The sequence below is a fragment of the Pristiophorus japonicus genome, chromosome 12 (assembly GCF_044704955.1).
Source record: "Pristiophorus japonicus isolate sPriJap1 chromosome 12, sPriJap1.hap1, whole genome shotgun sequence".
NCBI classification, from domain to species: domain Eukaryota; kingdom Metazoa; phylum Chordata; class Chondrichthyes; family Pristiophoridae; genus Pristiophorus; species Pristiophorus japonicus.
In genome coordinates, this window is record NC_091988.1 from 55,845,649 (window position 1) to 55,859,536 (window position 13,888).

At 48.1% G+C, this 13,888-nt stretch overlaps 1 protein-coding gene across 1 annotated transcript in view; it reads left to right on the forward strand.

Moving 5' to 3' along the window:
* Positions 1–12,337, forward strand: part of tma7 (translation machinery associated 7 homolog) — a 15,892-nt gene extending 3,555 nt beyond the window's left edge. Inside the window, exons 2-4 of the mRNA XM_070894914.1 lie at positions 4,779–4,834; positions 7,060–7,147; positions 12,147–12,337. Of these exons, the coding sequence (XP_070751015.1) occupies positions 4,779–4,834; positions 7,060–7,147; positions 12,147–12,181 (179 nt within the window). The 3' untranslated portion in view covers positions 12,182–12,337. The remainder of the gene's footprint in view (positions 1–4,778; positions 4,835–7,059; positions 7,148–12,146) is intronic.
* Positions 12,338–13,888: the final 1,551 nt, after the last annotated feature.

A 13,888-nucleotide genomic window follows, 5' to 3' on the forward strand; every position in this document is an offset into this window, starting at 1 on the left:
GGAGGAGGCGGAGAGCGGGGATGGAGAGAGGCGAGAGTCGGGGGGGGATGGAGAGAGCGAGGAGAGGCGGGGGATGGAGAGAGCGAGGAGAGCGGGGGATGGAGAGAGCGAGAGAGCGGGGGATGGAGAGAGCGAGAGAGCAAGGGGGATGGAGAGAGCGAGAGAGCGGGGGATGGAGAGAGCGGAGAGCGGGGGATGGAGAGAGCGAGAGAGCGGGGGGATGGAGAGAGCGAGAGAGCGGGGGATGGAGAGAGGAGAGAGCGGGGGATGGAGAGAGCGAGAGAGCGGGGATGGAGAGAGCGAGAGAGCGGGGGATGGAGAGAGCGAGAGAGCGGGGGATGGAGAGCGAGAGAGCGGGGGATGGAGAGAGCGAGAGAGCGGGGGATGGAGAGAGCGAGAGAGCGGGGGATGGAGAGAGCGAGAGAGCGGGGGATGGAGAGAGCGAGAGAGCGGGGGATGGAGAGAGCGAGAGAGCGGGGGATGGAGAGAGCGAGAGAGCGGGGGATGGAGAGAGAGAGAGCGGGGGATGGAGAGAGCGAGAGAGCGGGGATGGAGAGAGCGAGAGAGCGGGGATGGAGAGAGCGAGAGAGCGGGGATGGAGAGAGCGAGAGAGCGGGGATGGAGAGGATGGAGAGAGAGAGAGAGCGGGGGATGGAGAGAGCGAGAGAGCGGGGATGGAGAGAGCGAGAGAGACTGGGGATGGAGAGAGAGAGAGAGAGACTGGGGATGGAGAGAGCGAGAGAGAGACTGGGGATGGAGAGAGCGAGAGAGAGACTGGGGATGGAGAGAGCGAGAGAGAGACTGGGGATGGAGAGAGCGAGAGAGAGACTGGGGATGGAGAGAGCGAGAGAGACTGGGGATGGAGAGAGCGAGAGAGACTGGGGATGGAGAGAGCGAGAGAGAGGGGGATGGAGAGAGAGAGAGAGAGACTGGGGATGGAGAGAGCGAGAGAGAGACTGGGGATGGAGAGAGAGAGAGAGAGACTGGGGATGGGAGAGAGCGAGAGAGAGACTGGGGATGAGAGAGCGAGAGAGACTGGGGAAGGAGAGAGAGAGAGAGAGACTGGGATGGAGAGAGCGAGAGAGAGACTGGGGATGGAGAGAGGCGAGAGAGAGACTGGGGAACGAGAGAGCGAGAGAGAGACTGGGAAGAGAGAGAGCGAGGAGACTGGGGGAGGGAGAGAGAGGAGAGAGAGAGCTGGGGAACGGGAGAGAGACTGGGGAATGGAGAGGAGGGAGAGAGAGAGGAGAGAGAGAGAGAGAGAGGAGAGGAGAGAGAGAGAGAGAGAGAGACTGGGGAATGGAGAGAGAGAGAGAGAGAGAAGAGAGACTGGGGAATGGAGAGAGAGAGAGAGAGAGAGAGAGACTGGGAATGGAGAGAGAGAGAGAGAGAGAGAGAGAGAGACGAGATGGAGAGAGAGAGAGAGAGAGAGAGAGAGAGAGAGAGACTGGGGAATGGAGAGAGAGAGAGAGAGAGAGAGAGAGACTGGGGAATGGAGAGAGAGAGAGAGAGGGGAATGGAGAGAGAGAGAGACTGGGGAATGGAGAGAGAGAGAGAGAGAGAGAGAGAGAGAGAGAGACTGGGGAATGGAGAGAAGAGAAAGAGAGAGAGAGAGAGAGAGAGAGAGAGAGAGACTGGGGAATGGAGAGAGAGAGAGAGAGAGAGACTGGGGAATGGAGAGAGAGAGAGAGAGAGAGAGAGACTGGGGAATGGAGAGAGAGAGAGAGAGACTGGGGAATGGAGAGAGAGAGAGAGAGACTGGGAATGGAGAGAGAGAGAGAGAGAGAGACTGGGGAATGGAGAGAGAGAGAGAGACTGGGGAATGGAGAGAGAGAGAGAGACTGGGGAATGGAGAGAGAGAGAGAGACTGGGGAATGGAGAGAGAGAGAGAGACTGGGGAATGGAGAGAGAGAGAGACTGGGAATGGAGAGAGAGAGACTGGGGAATGGAGAGAGAGAGACTGGGGAATGGAGAGAGAGAGACTGGGGAATGGAGAGAGAGAGACTGGGGAATGGAGAGAGAGAGACTGGGGAATGGAGAGAGAGAGACTGGGGAATGGAGAGAGAGAGACTGGGGAATGGAGAGAGAGAGAGAGACTGGGGAATGGAGAGAGAGAGAGAGAGACTGGGGAATGGAGAGAGAGAGAGACGGGGAATGGAGAGAGAGAGAGAGAGAGAGACTGGGGAATGGAGAGAGAGAGAGAGAGAGAGAGAGACTGGGGAATGGAGAGAGAGAGAGAGAGAGACTGGGAATGGAGAGAGAGAGAGAGAGAGACTGGGGAATGGAGAGAGAGAGAGAGAGAGACTGGGGAATGGAGAGAGAGAGAGAGAGAGACTGGGGAATGGAGAGAGAGAGAGAGAGAGACTGGGGAATGGAGAGAGAGAGACTGGGGAATGGAGAGAGAGAGAGAGACTGGGGAATGGAGAGAGAGAGAGAGAGAGAGAGACTGGGGAATGGAGAGAGAGAGAGAGAGAGAGAGAGAGAGACTGGGGAATGGAGAGAGAGAGAGAGAGAGAGAGAGACTGGGGAATGGAGAGAGAGAGAGAGAGAGAGAGAGACTGGGGAATGGAGAGAGAGAGAGAGAGAGAGAGAGAGGAGAGAAATGGGGAATGGAGAGAGAGAGAGAGAGAAACTGGGGAATGGAGAGAGAAGAGAGAGAAACTGGGGAATGGAGAGAGAGAGAGAGAGAAACTGGGGAATGGAGAGAGAGAGAGAGAAACTGGGGAATGGAGAGAGAGAGAGAAACTGGGGAATGGAGAGAGAGAGAGAGAGAGAGACTGGGGAATGGAGAGAGAGAGAGAGAAACTGGGGAATGGAGAGAGAGAGAGAGAGAGAGAGAAGAAACTGGGGAATGGAGGAGAGAGAGAGAAACTGGGGAATGGAGAGAGAGAGACAGAGATTGGGAAATGGAGCAGAGGGAGAGTGAGACTGGGCAATAGAAGAGAGAGAGACTGGGCAATAGGAGAGAGAGAGAGAGACTGGGGAATAGGAGAGAGAGAGAGAGACTGGGGAATAGGAGAGAGAGAGAGAGACTGGGGAATAGGAGAGAGAGAGAGAGACTGGGGAATAGGAGAGAGAGAGAGAGACTGGGGAATAGGAGAGAGAGAGAGAGACTGGGGAATAGGAGAGAGAGAGAGAGAGAGAGACTGGGGAATAGGAGAGAGAGAGAGAGACTGGGGAATAGGAGAGAGAGAGAGAGACTGGGGATAGGAGAGAGAGAAGAGAGACTGGGGAATAGGAGAGAGAGAGAGACTGGGGAATAGGAGAGAGAGAGAGAGAGACTGGGGAATGGAGAGAGAGAGAGACTGGGGAATGGAGAGAGAGAGAGACTGGGGAATGGAGAGAGAGAGAGAGAGAGACTGGGGAATGGAGAGAGAGAGAGAGAGAGAGAGACTGGGAATGGAGAGAGAGAGAGAGAGAGAGAGAGACTGGGGAATGGAGAGAGAGAGAGACTGGGGAATGGAGAGAGAGAGAGACTGACTGGGGAATGGAGAGAGAGAGAGAAGAGAGACTGACTGGGGAATGGAGAGAGAGAGAGAGATACTGACTGGGGAATGGAGAGAGAGAGAGGGGAATGGAGAGAGAGAGAGAGAGAGAGAGAGTGGGGAATGGAGAGAGAGAGAGAGAGAGAGACTGGAGAGAGCGAGAGAGAGAGAGACTGGAGAGAGCGGGAATGGAGAGACTGGAGAGGCGGGGAATGGAGAGAGCGGGGAATGGAGAGAGCGGGGAATGGAGAGAGCGGGGAATGGAGAGAGCGGGGAATGGAGAGAGCGAGAGAGCGGGGAATGGAGAGAGCGAGAGAGCGGGGAATGGAGAGAGCGAGAGAGCGGGGAATGGAGAGAGCGAGAGAGCGGGGAATGGAGAGAGCGAGAGAGCGGGGAATGGAGAGAGCGAGAGAGCGGGGAATGGAGAGAGCGAGAGAGCGGGGAATGGAGAGAGCGAGAGAGCGGGGAATGGAGAGAGCGAGAGAGCGGGGAATGGAGAGAGCGAGAGAGCGGGGAATGGAGAGAGCGAGAGAGCGGGGAATGGAGAGAGCGAGAGAGCGGGGAATGGAGAGAGCGAGAGAGCGGGGAATGGAGAGAGCGAGAGAGCGGGGAATGGAGAGAGCGAGAGAGCGGGGAATGGAGAGAGCGAGAGAGCGGGGAATGGAGAGAGCGAGAGAGCGGGGAATGGAGAGAGCGAGAGAGCGGGGAATGGAGAGAGCGAGAGAGCGGGGAATGGAGAGAGCGAGAGAGCGGGGAATGGAGAGAGCGAGAGAGCGGGGAATGGAGAGAGCGAGAGAGCGGGGAATGGAGAGAGCGGGGAATGGAGAGAGCGGGGAATGGAGAGAGCGGGGGAGACACTGGGGAATGGAGAGAGCGAGAGAGAGAGAGAGAGACCAGGGATGGGGAGAGAGAGAAAGAGAGAGAGCCAGCACCCCCTTCCTCTCCAACATGGCAGGTTTAAAATCGTATCTGAAAGGCAGCACCTCTGAGTGCAGCAGTCCATGAATACTGCACTAACCTGTCAGCCTAGAGGATGTGCTCAGGTCTGAGAGTGGGGGGGAGGCGGGGGCGGTGTTGAAGCCATGATTTTTTGACTGAGGTGAGAGAGCTACCACTGAATCAAGGCTGACATGAACTAAATAAATTGTCCGGACTCTTCGCAGTACATTTCCCAGTGTGTGTGTGTGTGTATAGCAACAATCCCAATGTATAAATCCCTCAAATATATGGCAGCAATACTGACTTGTGACTCGTGTTGCCTTGTCATGTCATCTATTTTTCTTGTGCTTATAGGAGGCAAGAAGAAACCATTGAAACAGCCTAAAAAATCAAACAAGGAATTAGATGAGGTATGTATCTTTTTGTGTAATGGTCACTGGGTTTAAGCTTGGCTGAAGTTAAGTAGTGGCACCACTTTTTGGAAGGAGCCAGTCTTGCTGTCCAGTGCCATGACCTTTCAGTCAACCACTGATCACTGACTGTATCCAGATTCGGTGGAATAACATGCAATACAAATGTGGACATAGTTACTGGGCAAGAATAACCACGTTTTACAAAGGTCAAAACAAGGAAGACCATTTGTAGCACCTCGTCAACTTTCTACGTAAATCGAAGTTCTGCCCTCATTTTACACCCCCATCACAGCATCTAACTGCCTCTTAAATCATACTCTTTCTCTACGTGTAAGACCGTTAGATTGCCTGGAAAAGTCGCATCTTGGCACGAGTGCTTGTCTTTTACTAGTTTATGCCCGTGCCCTCTTGCAGTTGTGATATAACTTAAAGTAGTCCTTTGGATATGCCCTTCCTGTACCACTTTGTATCGAATGTACATCTTTAGGGTTCCCTCTCATTTATCTCCTTTTTAAGGTTGAAGAGTCTGAATTTTGTAAGTACTTCTCATAAATGGGTTATGTGACATTTGCTGCATTGCCCTTCCCAGCACCGCCTCCAGGTTTGGTTGTTTCCCTTGTGTCTCGGTGCATAAAGGGTGGCTGGACTAGAGCACTGCGCTGGTTCACGAGAATGTACGGTATACCGAATATAGCTCGGCATTCTGTTCGCTTTATTGATTCAAATGAAGAATAGACTAAAACCAAACCAAGATTACCGCTTTTTGTATCAACGTATGTGATTCGATTTGGGAAGGAGGGGTGACTGTCCAAATTCACCTCACGGAATTGTGACAAGATTAACAAAGTCTTAAATGCTTTTCTTCTATCAAAGCGTGACAGTGAATTTACACATGGTCTGTGCGGGGCTGGCTGAAAGAACCTGTTTCTTCAAGTCCTTCTAAAACTGGCTATTTCTGACTCGAGTCATGTAGTTCCAGTGGGGACTGCGTCACGTGGGTCAATTGGTCACGGTGCTAGAGCCGTACCCCATCCGAGACAATCCATGACCTTTCATGGAATCGTCACAGAAGGTCACAGCACTTGGCATGGCCAATTGTCAACAGCAACCAATAAAGCAAGCCGAAGGCTCAGTTACATTCTCTGAAGGATGTTCATGTACCAGTTAGCCTGCATAGTACGGCAAATTCTTGCGTTTTCCTTTTATTTTTGAATAAGTAGGGAGCACTGCAATTAGAAAGACTTGCATTTATGTAGAGCCTTTCACGACTACCAGACATCTCACAGCACTTTGCAGCCAATGAGGTACATTTGAAGTGTAGTCACAGTTGTGATGTGGTAAAATTAGCCTCGGAGCTAGGGAAGGGCAAAATACGAGCCAAGGTTGCGCTGGTCACTTACCAGTGATGTGGATCGATGTTGGCTGTGAGGACTGAGGCTCAGCTTTAACTGGTCAAACATTCTGCTGACACCTACTGTCTGGGTTCAGACATGCATGTAGGCAAGTTGGATGAGGTATTGAAGGGATTGATTAGAAGTGCAGGAAGAGGTTTAGTTGGGGAGTTCCAAAGGGTACGACTGAAAAATCTGCTGTCCATGGTCTGGCAAAGTAAGGGGAATGCACAAAAGCTCAATGTCAAATGGAAGGTTCAGCAGGGAATAGAGAGTTGGAGAAGATTGCAGAGATAGGGTGGGGCAAGATGATGGATTTATAGAGGAGGTCGAGGCTTTTAAATGTGATGCCTTGGGAGATGAGGTGACTTTTGGCAGGTCAGTGAGGCTGAATGGGAGAGAATAGATGATGGCATTTGGGTGAGTTGGATTTTATGGAGGATGGGAGGCCAACATGGTGAGCGTTAAAGTCTGGAGATGATGCAGGCATGGATAATCGCTCAACCATTGGTGGCCATGCCTTCTGTTCCCTAGGCCCCAAGCTCTGGAACTCCCTGCCTAAACCTCTCCGCCTCTCCGCCTCTCTACCTCTCTACCTCTTTCCTCCTTCAAGGTGCTCCTTAAAATCTACCTCTGACCAAGCTTTTGGTCACTTGCGCTAATTTCTCCCTGTGCGGTTCGGTGTCAAAAGTTTTTGTCTCATAATACTCCTGTGAAGCACCTTGAGACGTTAAATGCGCTATATAATTGCAAGTTGTCATTTTGTTTAGCCAGCATGCTCCGTGTTTGCTGAAGTCATATAGCCTGAATGACTTCCCCATGTCCTTGCAGGATGATGTTGCTTTTAAACAGAAGAAGAAGGAGGAGCAAAAGAAGCTTGACGAGATGAAAACGAAAGCTGCGGGCAAAGGCCCACTCGGTGAGTAACTTGATTGCTGAGTTTGGGGGGAGGGGAGGAACGTCACTACAAGAAAACAAGTTTGACAGTAAATGAAAGTCGATATCTGGCCCATGTGTGACATCAGCAGCACAAGGCCGGTCAGGAAAACACCCCTCTCTCCCACCCTTTAAACTCAAAAGACTTGTGCTCACTGACCATGGACAGATCCGGTTGTTGCAGGAAACCACAACCGTGCTGGCGCCAAGTGTTTTTATGTTGGTGTTCTGCAACAGTGCTGTCAAGCATGTGTGGTGGTGTGGATGGTCAACCAATATCTTCATCAGTAATGGCCGTGTTTTGGACTGATGAACGCTGAATGAGATTGACCAATATGAAAGAGTCAAATATACTACTGCGGTCTCTGATTCCTGTAACCGCAATCCAACGTGCATAGTGATAATTGAGGTATCACAGAACACTAGGACAGCTTATTTATAGTTTAGGGAGATGGAGAGATACTACGGTAAATATTAAGAGGAACATAAGAAGTAGCAGTAGGCCATTTGGCCCCTCAAGCCTGCTCAATGATATGGCTGATCTGATCTTGGCCTCAACTCCACTTCCCTGCACGCTCCCATAACCTTTGACTCCCTTATCGTTAATCTTTACTTATTTCATTCACCCTGGTTTCACCATTCCTTATGCACCAATCTCCAGTTGAGAATGCAGATCAAAATGCTGTCACGAATGCCGATTTGAAGTCTTTTAGACAGCGTGGCAGCAGCACAGGATTTAGCCATAAATATTTCACGATTTTACAGTTGCACTTAGTGGGTAATTAAAATCTCCTAGACCAATAATTTTGTTAGCCTCTCACTGTTCCCTCTAGTTCCTCTTCCATTTCCCTCCCACATTAGGGAGTCTAAAGCACAGCACCACTAATGTAGAATCCTAAAATGGTTACAGCACAGAAGGTGAACATTTGGCCCGTCGGGCCCATACCGGCTCTCTGCAAGAGCACTTCAGCTAGACTCACTTTCCCCGTAGCCCTGCAATTTTCCTTCAGGTACTTACCCAATTACTTTTTGAAAGCCATGATTGAGTCTGCCTCCACCACCCTTTCAGGCAGTGCATTTCCGATCCTAACCACTCGCTGCATAAAAAAAGTTTCTCCTCCTGTCGGCCTTTAGTTCTTTTGCCAGTCAACTTAAATCTGTTCTCTGGTTCTCGACCCTTCTGCCAATGGGAACAGTTTCTTTCTATCTACTCTGTCTAGACCCCTCATGATTTTGAATACCTCTCTCAAATCTCCTCTCAACCCCAGTTTCTCTAGTCAATCCATTTTTTATGTTGGATCTCTAACTATATTGATTTTGAACCATTTTTGTGTACATCTGTCCCCTCTCCAGCTTGTATTCTCTCTTCTGCCAATATTACCACTTCTCCTCCCATCCCTCCTAAAAAAAATAACCCAATATTTAATGTTCACTCCTGTTCGGTTTTCAGCCCAGTTTCTGTCAGTGCTGTTAAATCAGTATGACTTTCTGCGACATAATTGCAATACTTATACAGGTTGAACCCCTCGGGTCCAGGGCTCTCTGGTCCGGAAACATCCGTGGTTCGGCATTAGTTTGCAGAACAGCCGCTTTCCTGGGCTTCGAGCTCACTGTTAAGCGCTCTCGTAATGCTCAGCATCTCTCTGCTTCCTCATTGTGGAATTGTGGAACTTGACGGTGCATTAAAGGGGCATCAGACCTGAGACAGACAGACAGAAATGACCAATCACCAACATTTCCTACCTCCCCTCCCTCATTCAGCGATCACCAGCACTGACTTCCCATGGTTCAGAAAATTCTCTGTTTTGGCACCAGTCAGGTCCCGAGGTTGTCGGACCAGAGAGGTCCAACCTTTAATTTAAAAAATAAAATAAAAAATAATGCTACTCGTTTCCCATGATTTTGTTTTGTGCAAGCGAATGCCTCATTTCATTATCTTGGTCTTTTCCCTGCTTATAACTAGTTGATTTGATTTTTCCTTCTCGAAACCCTTTATTTCTTGTACATGCTATTCCTCTTTTGCTAAATTCTTTTAGTATAGTTACCTCATCTGTTTCTACTCTCTTTACATGTTTTTTTTCTCATTGCTTTTCCTTGCCCCATAACTTTCTAATTGAAAATACTCTTTGCTTCCCTATTTATTCTTTCCTGTTCCAGTGGAGCCCATTCTTGCAGAACAGCTCCCTTTCTCCCAAGAACTGTGCCAGTGCCCCATAAAATGATCCTCCTGGTGACCTGGCCAATATTTATTCCTCAATCAGCATAACACAGATTATCTGGTCATTATCACATTGCTGTTTGTGTTGACTGCTGTGTTTCCCACGCTACAACAGTGACCACACTCCAAAAGTATTTAATTGGCCCGAAAGCGCTTTGAGACATCCGGTGGTCGTGAACACGCTATATAAATTCAAGTCTTTCCCTATTTTAGCACGTCCCTTCCTTCTTTTAGCCTGTGGCCAGGATGAAACTGTGCTCTTGGGGCACTCTTATCTGTACTGAAACAGATAATGTCTCCTATTACTGCTGCATTCCTAACTGAGTTGCTAATCTCTCTCTCTCTCTCTCTCTCTCTCTCTCTCTCTCTCTCTCTCTCTCCTCCTCCTCCTCCTCCTCCTCCTCCTCCTCCTCCCCTCCCCTCCCCCCCCCCCACATATTAACCCTTGAACTGTGCTTTTTGTCTGTTTTGTCCCTCCTCCCCTGCCTCAGTACACCTCTCCCTGAAAGCAGTCCTGTCATTTGTTGTCAGGCTGTCTTGGCCAATGCCAACTAAGGCAAGTGATTTGGCATGGTGTGACATTATCCCCTTAGAAATATCTCTCAACTTACATTCCCACCTAGCTTTGTATCATCAGCAAACTTGGAAATATTACATTTGGTCCCCTCATCCAAATCATTGATGTACATTGTGAATAGCTGGGGCCCAAGCACTGATTCTTGTGGTACCCCACAAGTTACAGCCTGCCAATCTAAAAATGACCTGTTTATTGTCCGTTAACCAACCCTCAATCCATGCTAGTACCTTACCCCCAATCTCATGAGCCCTAATTTTGTTTAATACCATTTTGGGTGGCACCTTATTGAATGCCTTCTGAAAATCCAAATGCACCACATCCACTGAATTCCCCTTAAGAATTCTGCTAGTTACAACCTCAAAAAACTCCTAACAGATTCTTAACATGATTTCCCTTTTATAAATCCCTGTTGATTCTGACAATCTTAGTATTTTCTAAATGTCCTGTTACCACATTCTTAATAGATTCTTTCCCTACTACTGATAGGCTAACTGGTCTGTAGTTCCCTGTTTTCTCTCCCTCCTTCCTTAAATTTACATTTGCTATCTTCAAATCCGTGGGAACCATTCTAGAATCTGGAATTTTGGAAGATGGCGATCCATACATGGCGATGATACTTTCTATTTGTTTTTCCCTGTTACCATTCCCTAATGAAGTGGGCAAGTGACTTATTTTCAGTTCCCCTTCCCAAAAAATGAGTGCTTCAGTATAATCCCTTACTAACAATTCTGAAATAGTGGCTTAGGGCAATTCTTTTTCATATTTTGCCTTCAATCTTTGCTAGTGCAGAATGCCTAAAGTTTTGCTGGACTTGTGGCCATCCATTCTGAAAAGGATTTGTAAGTTACTTGTCTCCAAGCTTCTAGCCAATAGCATGTGTTTCCCAGGCATAGAATAGTACAGCACAGGAGGAGGCCATTGAGTCTGCACCGGCTCTTTCGAAGAGCAACCCAGTTAGTCCCACTCCTTGGCTCTTTATCCCTGCAATTCTTTCTCCCAAGTAATTATCCAATACCCTTTTGAAGGCTACCATTGAAACTGTGTCCACCACCCTATCAGGCGGTGCATTCCAAATCTTAACCACTCATTGCCGAAAGAGGTTTTCCCTTCACGCTGCCTCTGGTTCTTTGAGTAATCAATGAGTAGGTAATTAAAACCTGCCCTAGTTAAGTCATTTGTCATGTAAAAATTCCTGGTAGACTTGTGTCCTACCACCACACCCTACATTGGGACTTAGAAGACTTGAAAGAAAGAAAGAAAGTATGAATTGAAGCAAGTTGTGTGTGCGGACTTGTCCCAGTGGCTCGGCCAGTTGAGGCAGTGAGTAGTGTACTTGTTCACACCTGGAAGTTCCCAACTGAGTTTGCTATTCTCAGCTGGGTCAGTGGCTGGGATGCTACATTTAACCTTAGAGTTCCGGTGTTGGGAGAGACGAAAATCAGACGAGGTTCCAGTTTCTGCTTAGTGTCCAGTGACCGGGGATGTGCAGGTAGGATTGGGCCCCAATGGTCAACCAGTTTCTGGCACTCAAATCTGTGCTCAACGTGTGAACAGTCGGCACTCTGGTCTCCCTACTACTTGAGGGATATACTAGCATTGGAGGCAGTTTGGAGAAGGTTCACTAGGTTGATCCCTGGGATGAAGGGATTGTCATATGAGGAAAGCTTGGGCCTGTACTCATTGGAGTTTAGAAGAATGAGAGGTGATCTCATTGAAACATATAAGATTCTGAAGAGGCTTGACAGGATAGATGCAGAGAGGATGTTTCCCCTCGTGGGGGAATCTTAAACTAGGGGACATAGTTTCAGAATAAGGGATCGCCCATTTAAGACTGAGAAATTTCTTCTCTGAGGGTTGTGAATCTTTGGAATTCTCTGCCCCAGAGAGCAGTGGAGGCTGGGCCATTAAATATATTCAAGGCTGAATTAGACAGATTCTTGAACTGTGGGGGAGTCGGGGATTATGGGGAACAGGCAGGAAAGTGGAGTTGAGGCCAAGATCAGATCAGCCATGATCTTATTGAATGGTGTGAGGTGCTGGAGGATGTCTGATGCCTGATGCCTGTGGAGTACCCCAGCTAGGCGTAAGTGCTTTCAGGAGAGAGCGAGCAGAGGAAATAGTGTTCAGAAAGGAGAACCAACAAAAGCAATACTTGTGAGTTTATACAGGTGGTCTTTTTTTTTGCAGCTGCTGGAGGCATTAAGAAGTCGGGCAAGAAGTAACGGGGAAACATTGGAAGGTCCAAAATGAACTGTTGATGCTGCATCATTCGTCTGTCTCCAGGAAGTGGGGGGCTGCATTGTGACCTGCTTTTGTTACTTTTTGTCCCTGTAAATTGTATATTTGTTTAAAACCAATAAAGTGTTTTTTTTCCTGTTTTTTTTTTTAAGTGTCTGTTGTCACTAGAATGTAATAGTTGTATTTTTGTTTTCATTTGAACTGTTCATTTTATTATTTTTAAATGGCCAATAGTACAGTTACAAATTTGCCCTTCCAAACTTGGGTTGAGTCTGGAGACTATTTTGAGTTGTGTAACACATCAGGCTGAAGTATTGCTGGGTGCAATTTGAGGAGGTGAATTTTAAAATTGTGAGGCACGTGTGAGAGTGCATTGGTCGTGTTACACGAAGCCTGGTGTTAACATCAGTCTCTGGTTGCTCATTGTCTGTTTCAGCAGATTGGAACCGTATCCAGCCGAGGTTATAGGGGCATATGGACTATTGTCACTAACCTGTCTCGGTGCCAATTACTATCCATTTCCAAAAGGGGTTGGCAGATGACATACCTCAAAGTTTGGGCCAGGCAGAGGCGATGAGCCTGGAGAGGTGCAAGTGCAGGGCTTGTTGGGTCTGAGCATTCGCTGTTAGCCGCGTGGGTCCTTGCTGACTACAAAGAATGTGATTGCAGCACCGGGTGGAAGGAAGCAAAGGAGGATAATCTGATTATCGTCCATGGAGAGGAGCTTTGTTGCAGCTAATTTTTTACTTTACTTAAGGGATGTGGGTGTCTGCATTTACTGCCCATTCCTCATTGCCCTTGAACATCTGAGTGACTTGCTAGGCCATTTCAGAGAGCAGTTAGGAGTCAACTGTATTGCTGTGGGTCTGGAGTTGCATATAGTCCAGACCAGGTAAAGGACGGCAGCTTTCCTTCCCTAAAAGACATTAGTGAACCAGTTGGGTTTGTTACGACGATCAGATAGTTTCATGGTCACCATTACTGATACTAGCTTTTTATTCCAGCTTTAGTTAATTAACTGAATTTAAATTCACCAGCTACCGTGGTGGAATTTGAACTCCCGCCTCTGGATCATTCATTGAGGCTTCTGGATTACTAATCCTGTAACATAACCATCATCACCATAGGCAGTCCCTCGAGTCAACTTTACAATCTATATTAATTACTTAAATGAAGGTGATAGAAAATTCAAACAGGCTGCATTTAGACAGGCTGTGAAAATTCACAGACAACAAGTCAGAGATGCTACATGAGTGGTAGCATGTTGCATTAAGTCATCAATCAACTTGACATTTTAGGACCTTGGGTAGCGAGCCAATTAAAAGGTTAAAAGACTATTAATTGAGCCAATAAGGTCAAAGAAGGAGAGTTCTTTTCTGTAAATTGATCCAGGTATAAGTACAGCCATTTTGACCATGCGGTCCCAGAAGGACAAAGACCTGGTTTAAAGCCACGAACTTGTTACTGGTGTCTGCCAAAAATAAAGTGACATTAAAACTACAATCGGAGTTCGTATTTCATTGGAAATTAAGAGATCTAACAATTTTGGCGTCAAGAACACGATCGCTGAGGAAAGAAACTGAATTTTGGACATCGGACCTACATACTGAGGTAAGGACTCTTTACAAAAGTCCTCGGTCAAAAGTCTAAATTTGCCTCTCCTACGTGATTCCCAAAGCCTCCGGTTTGCG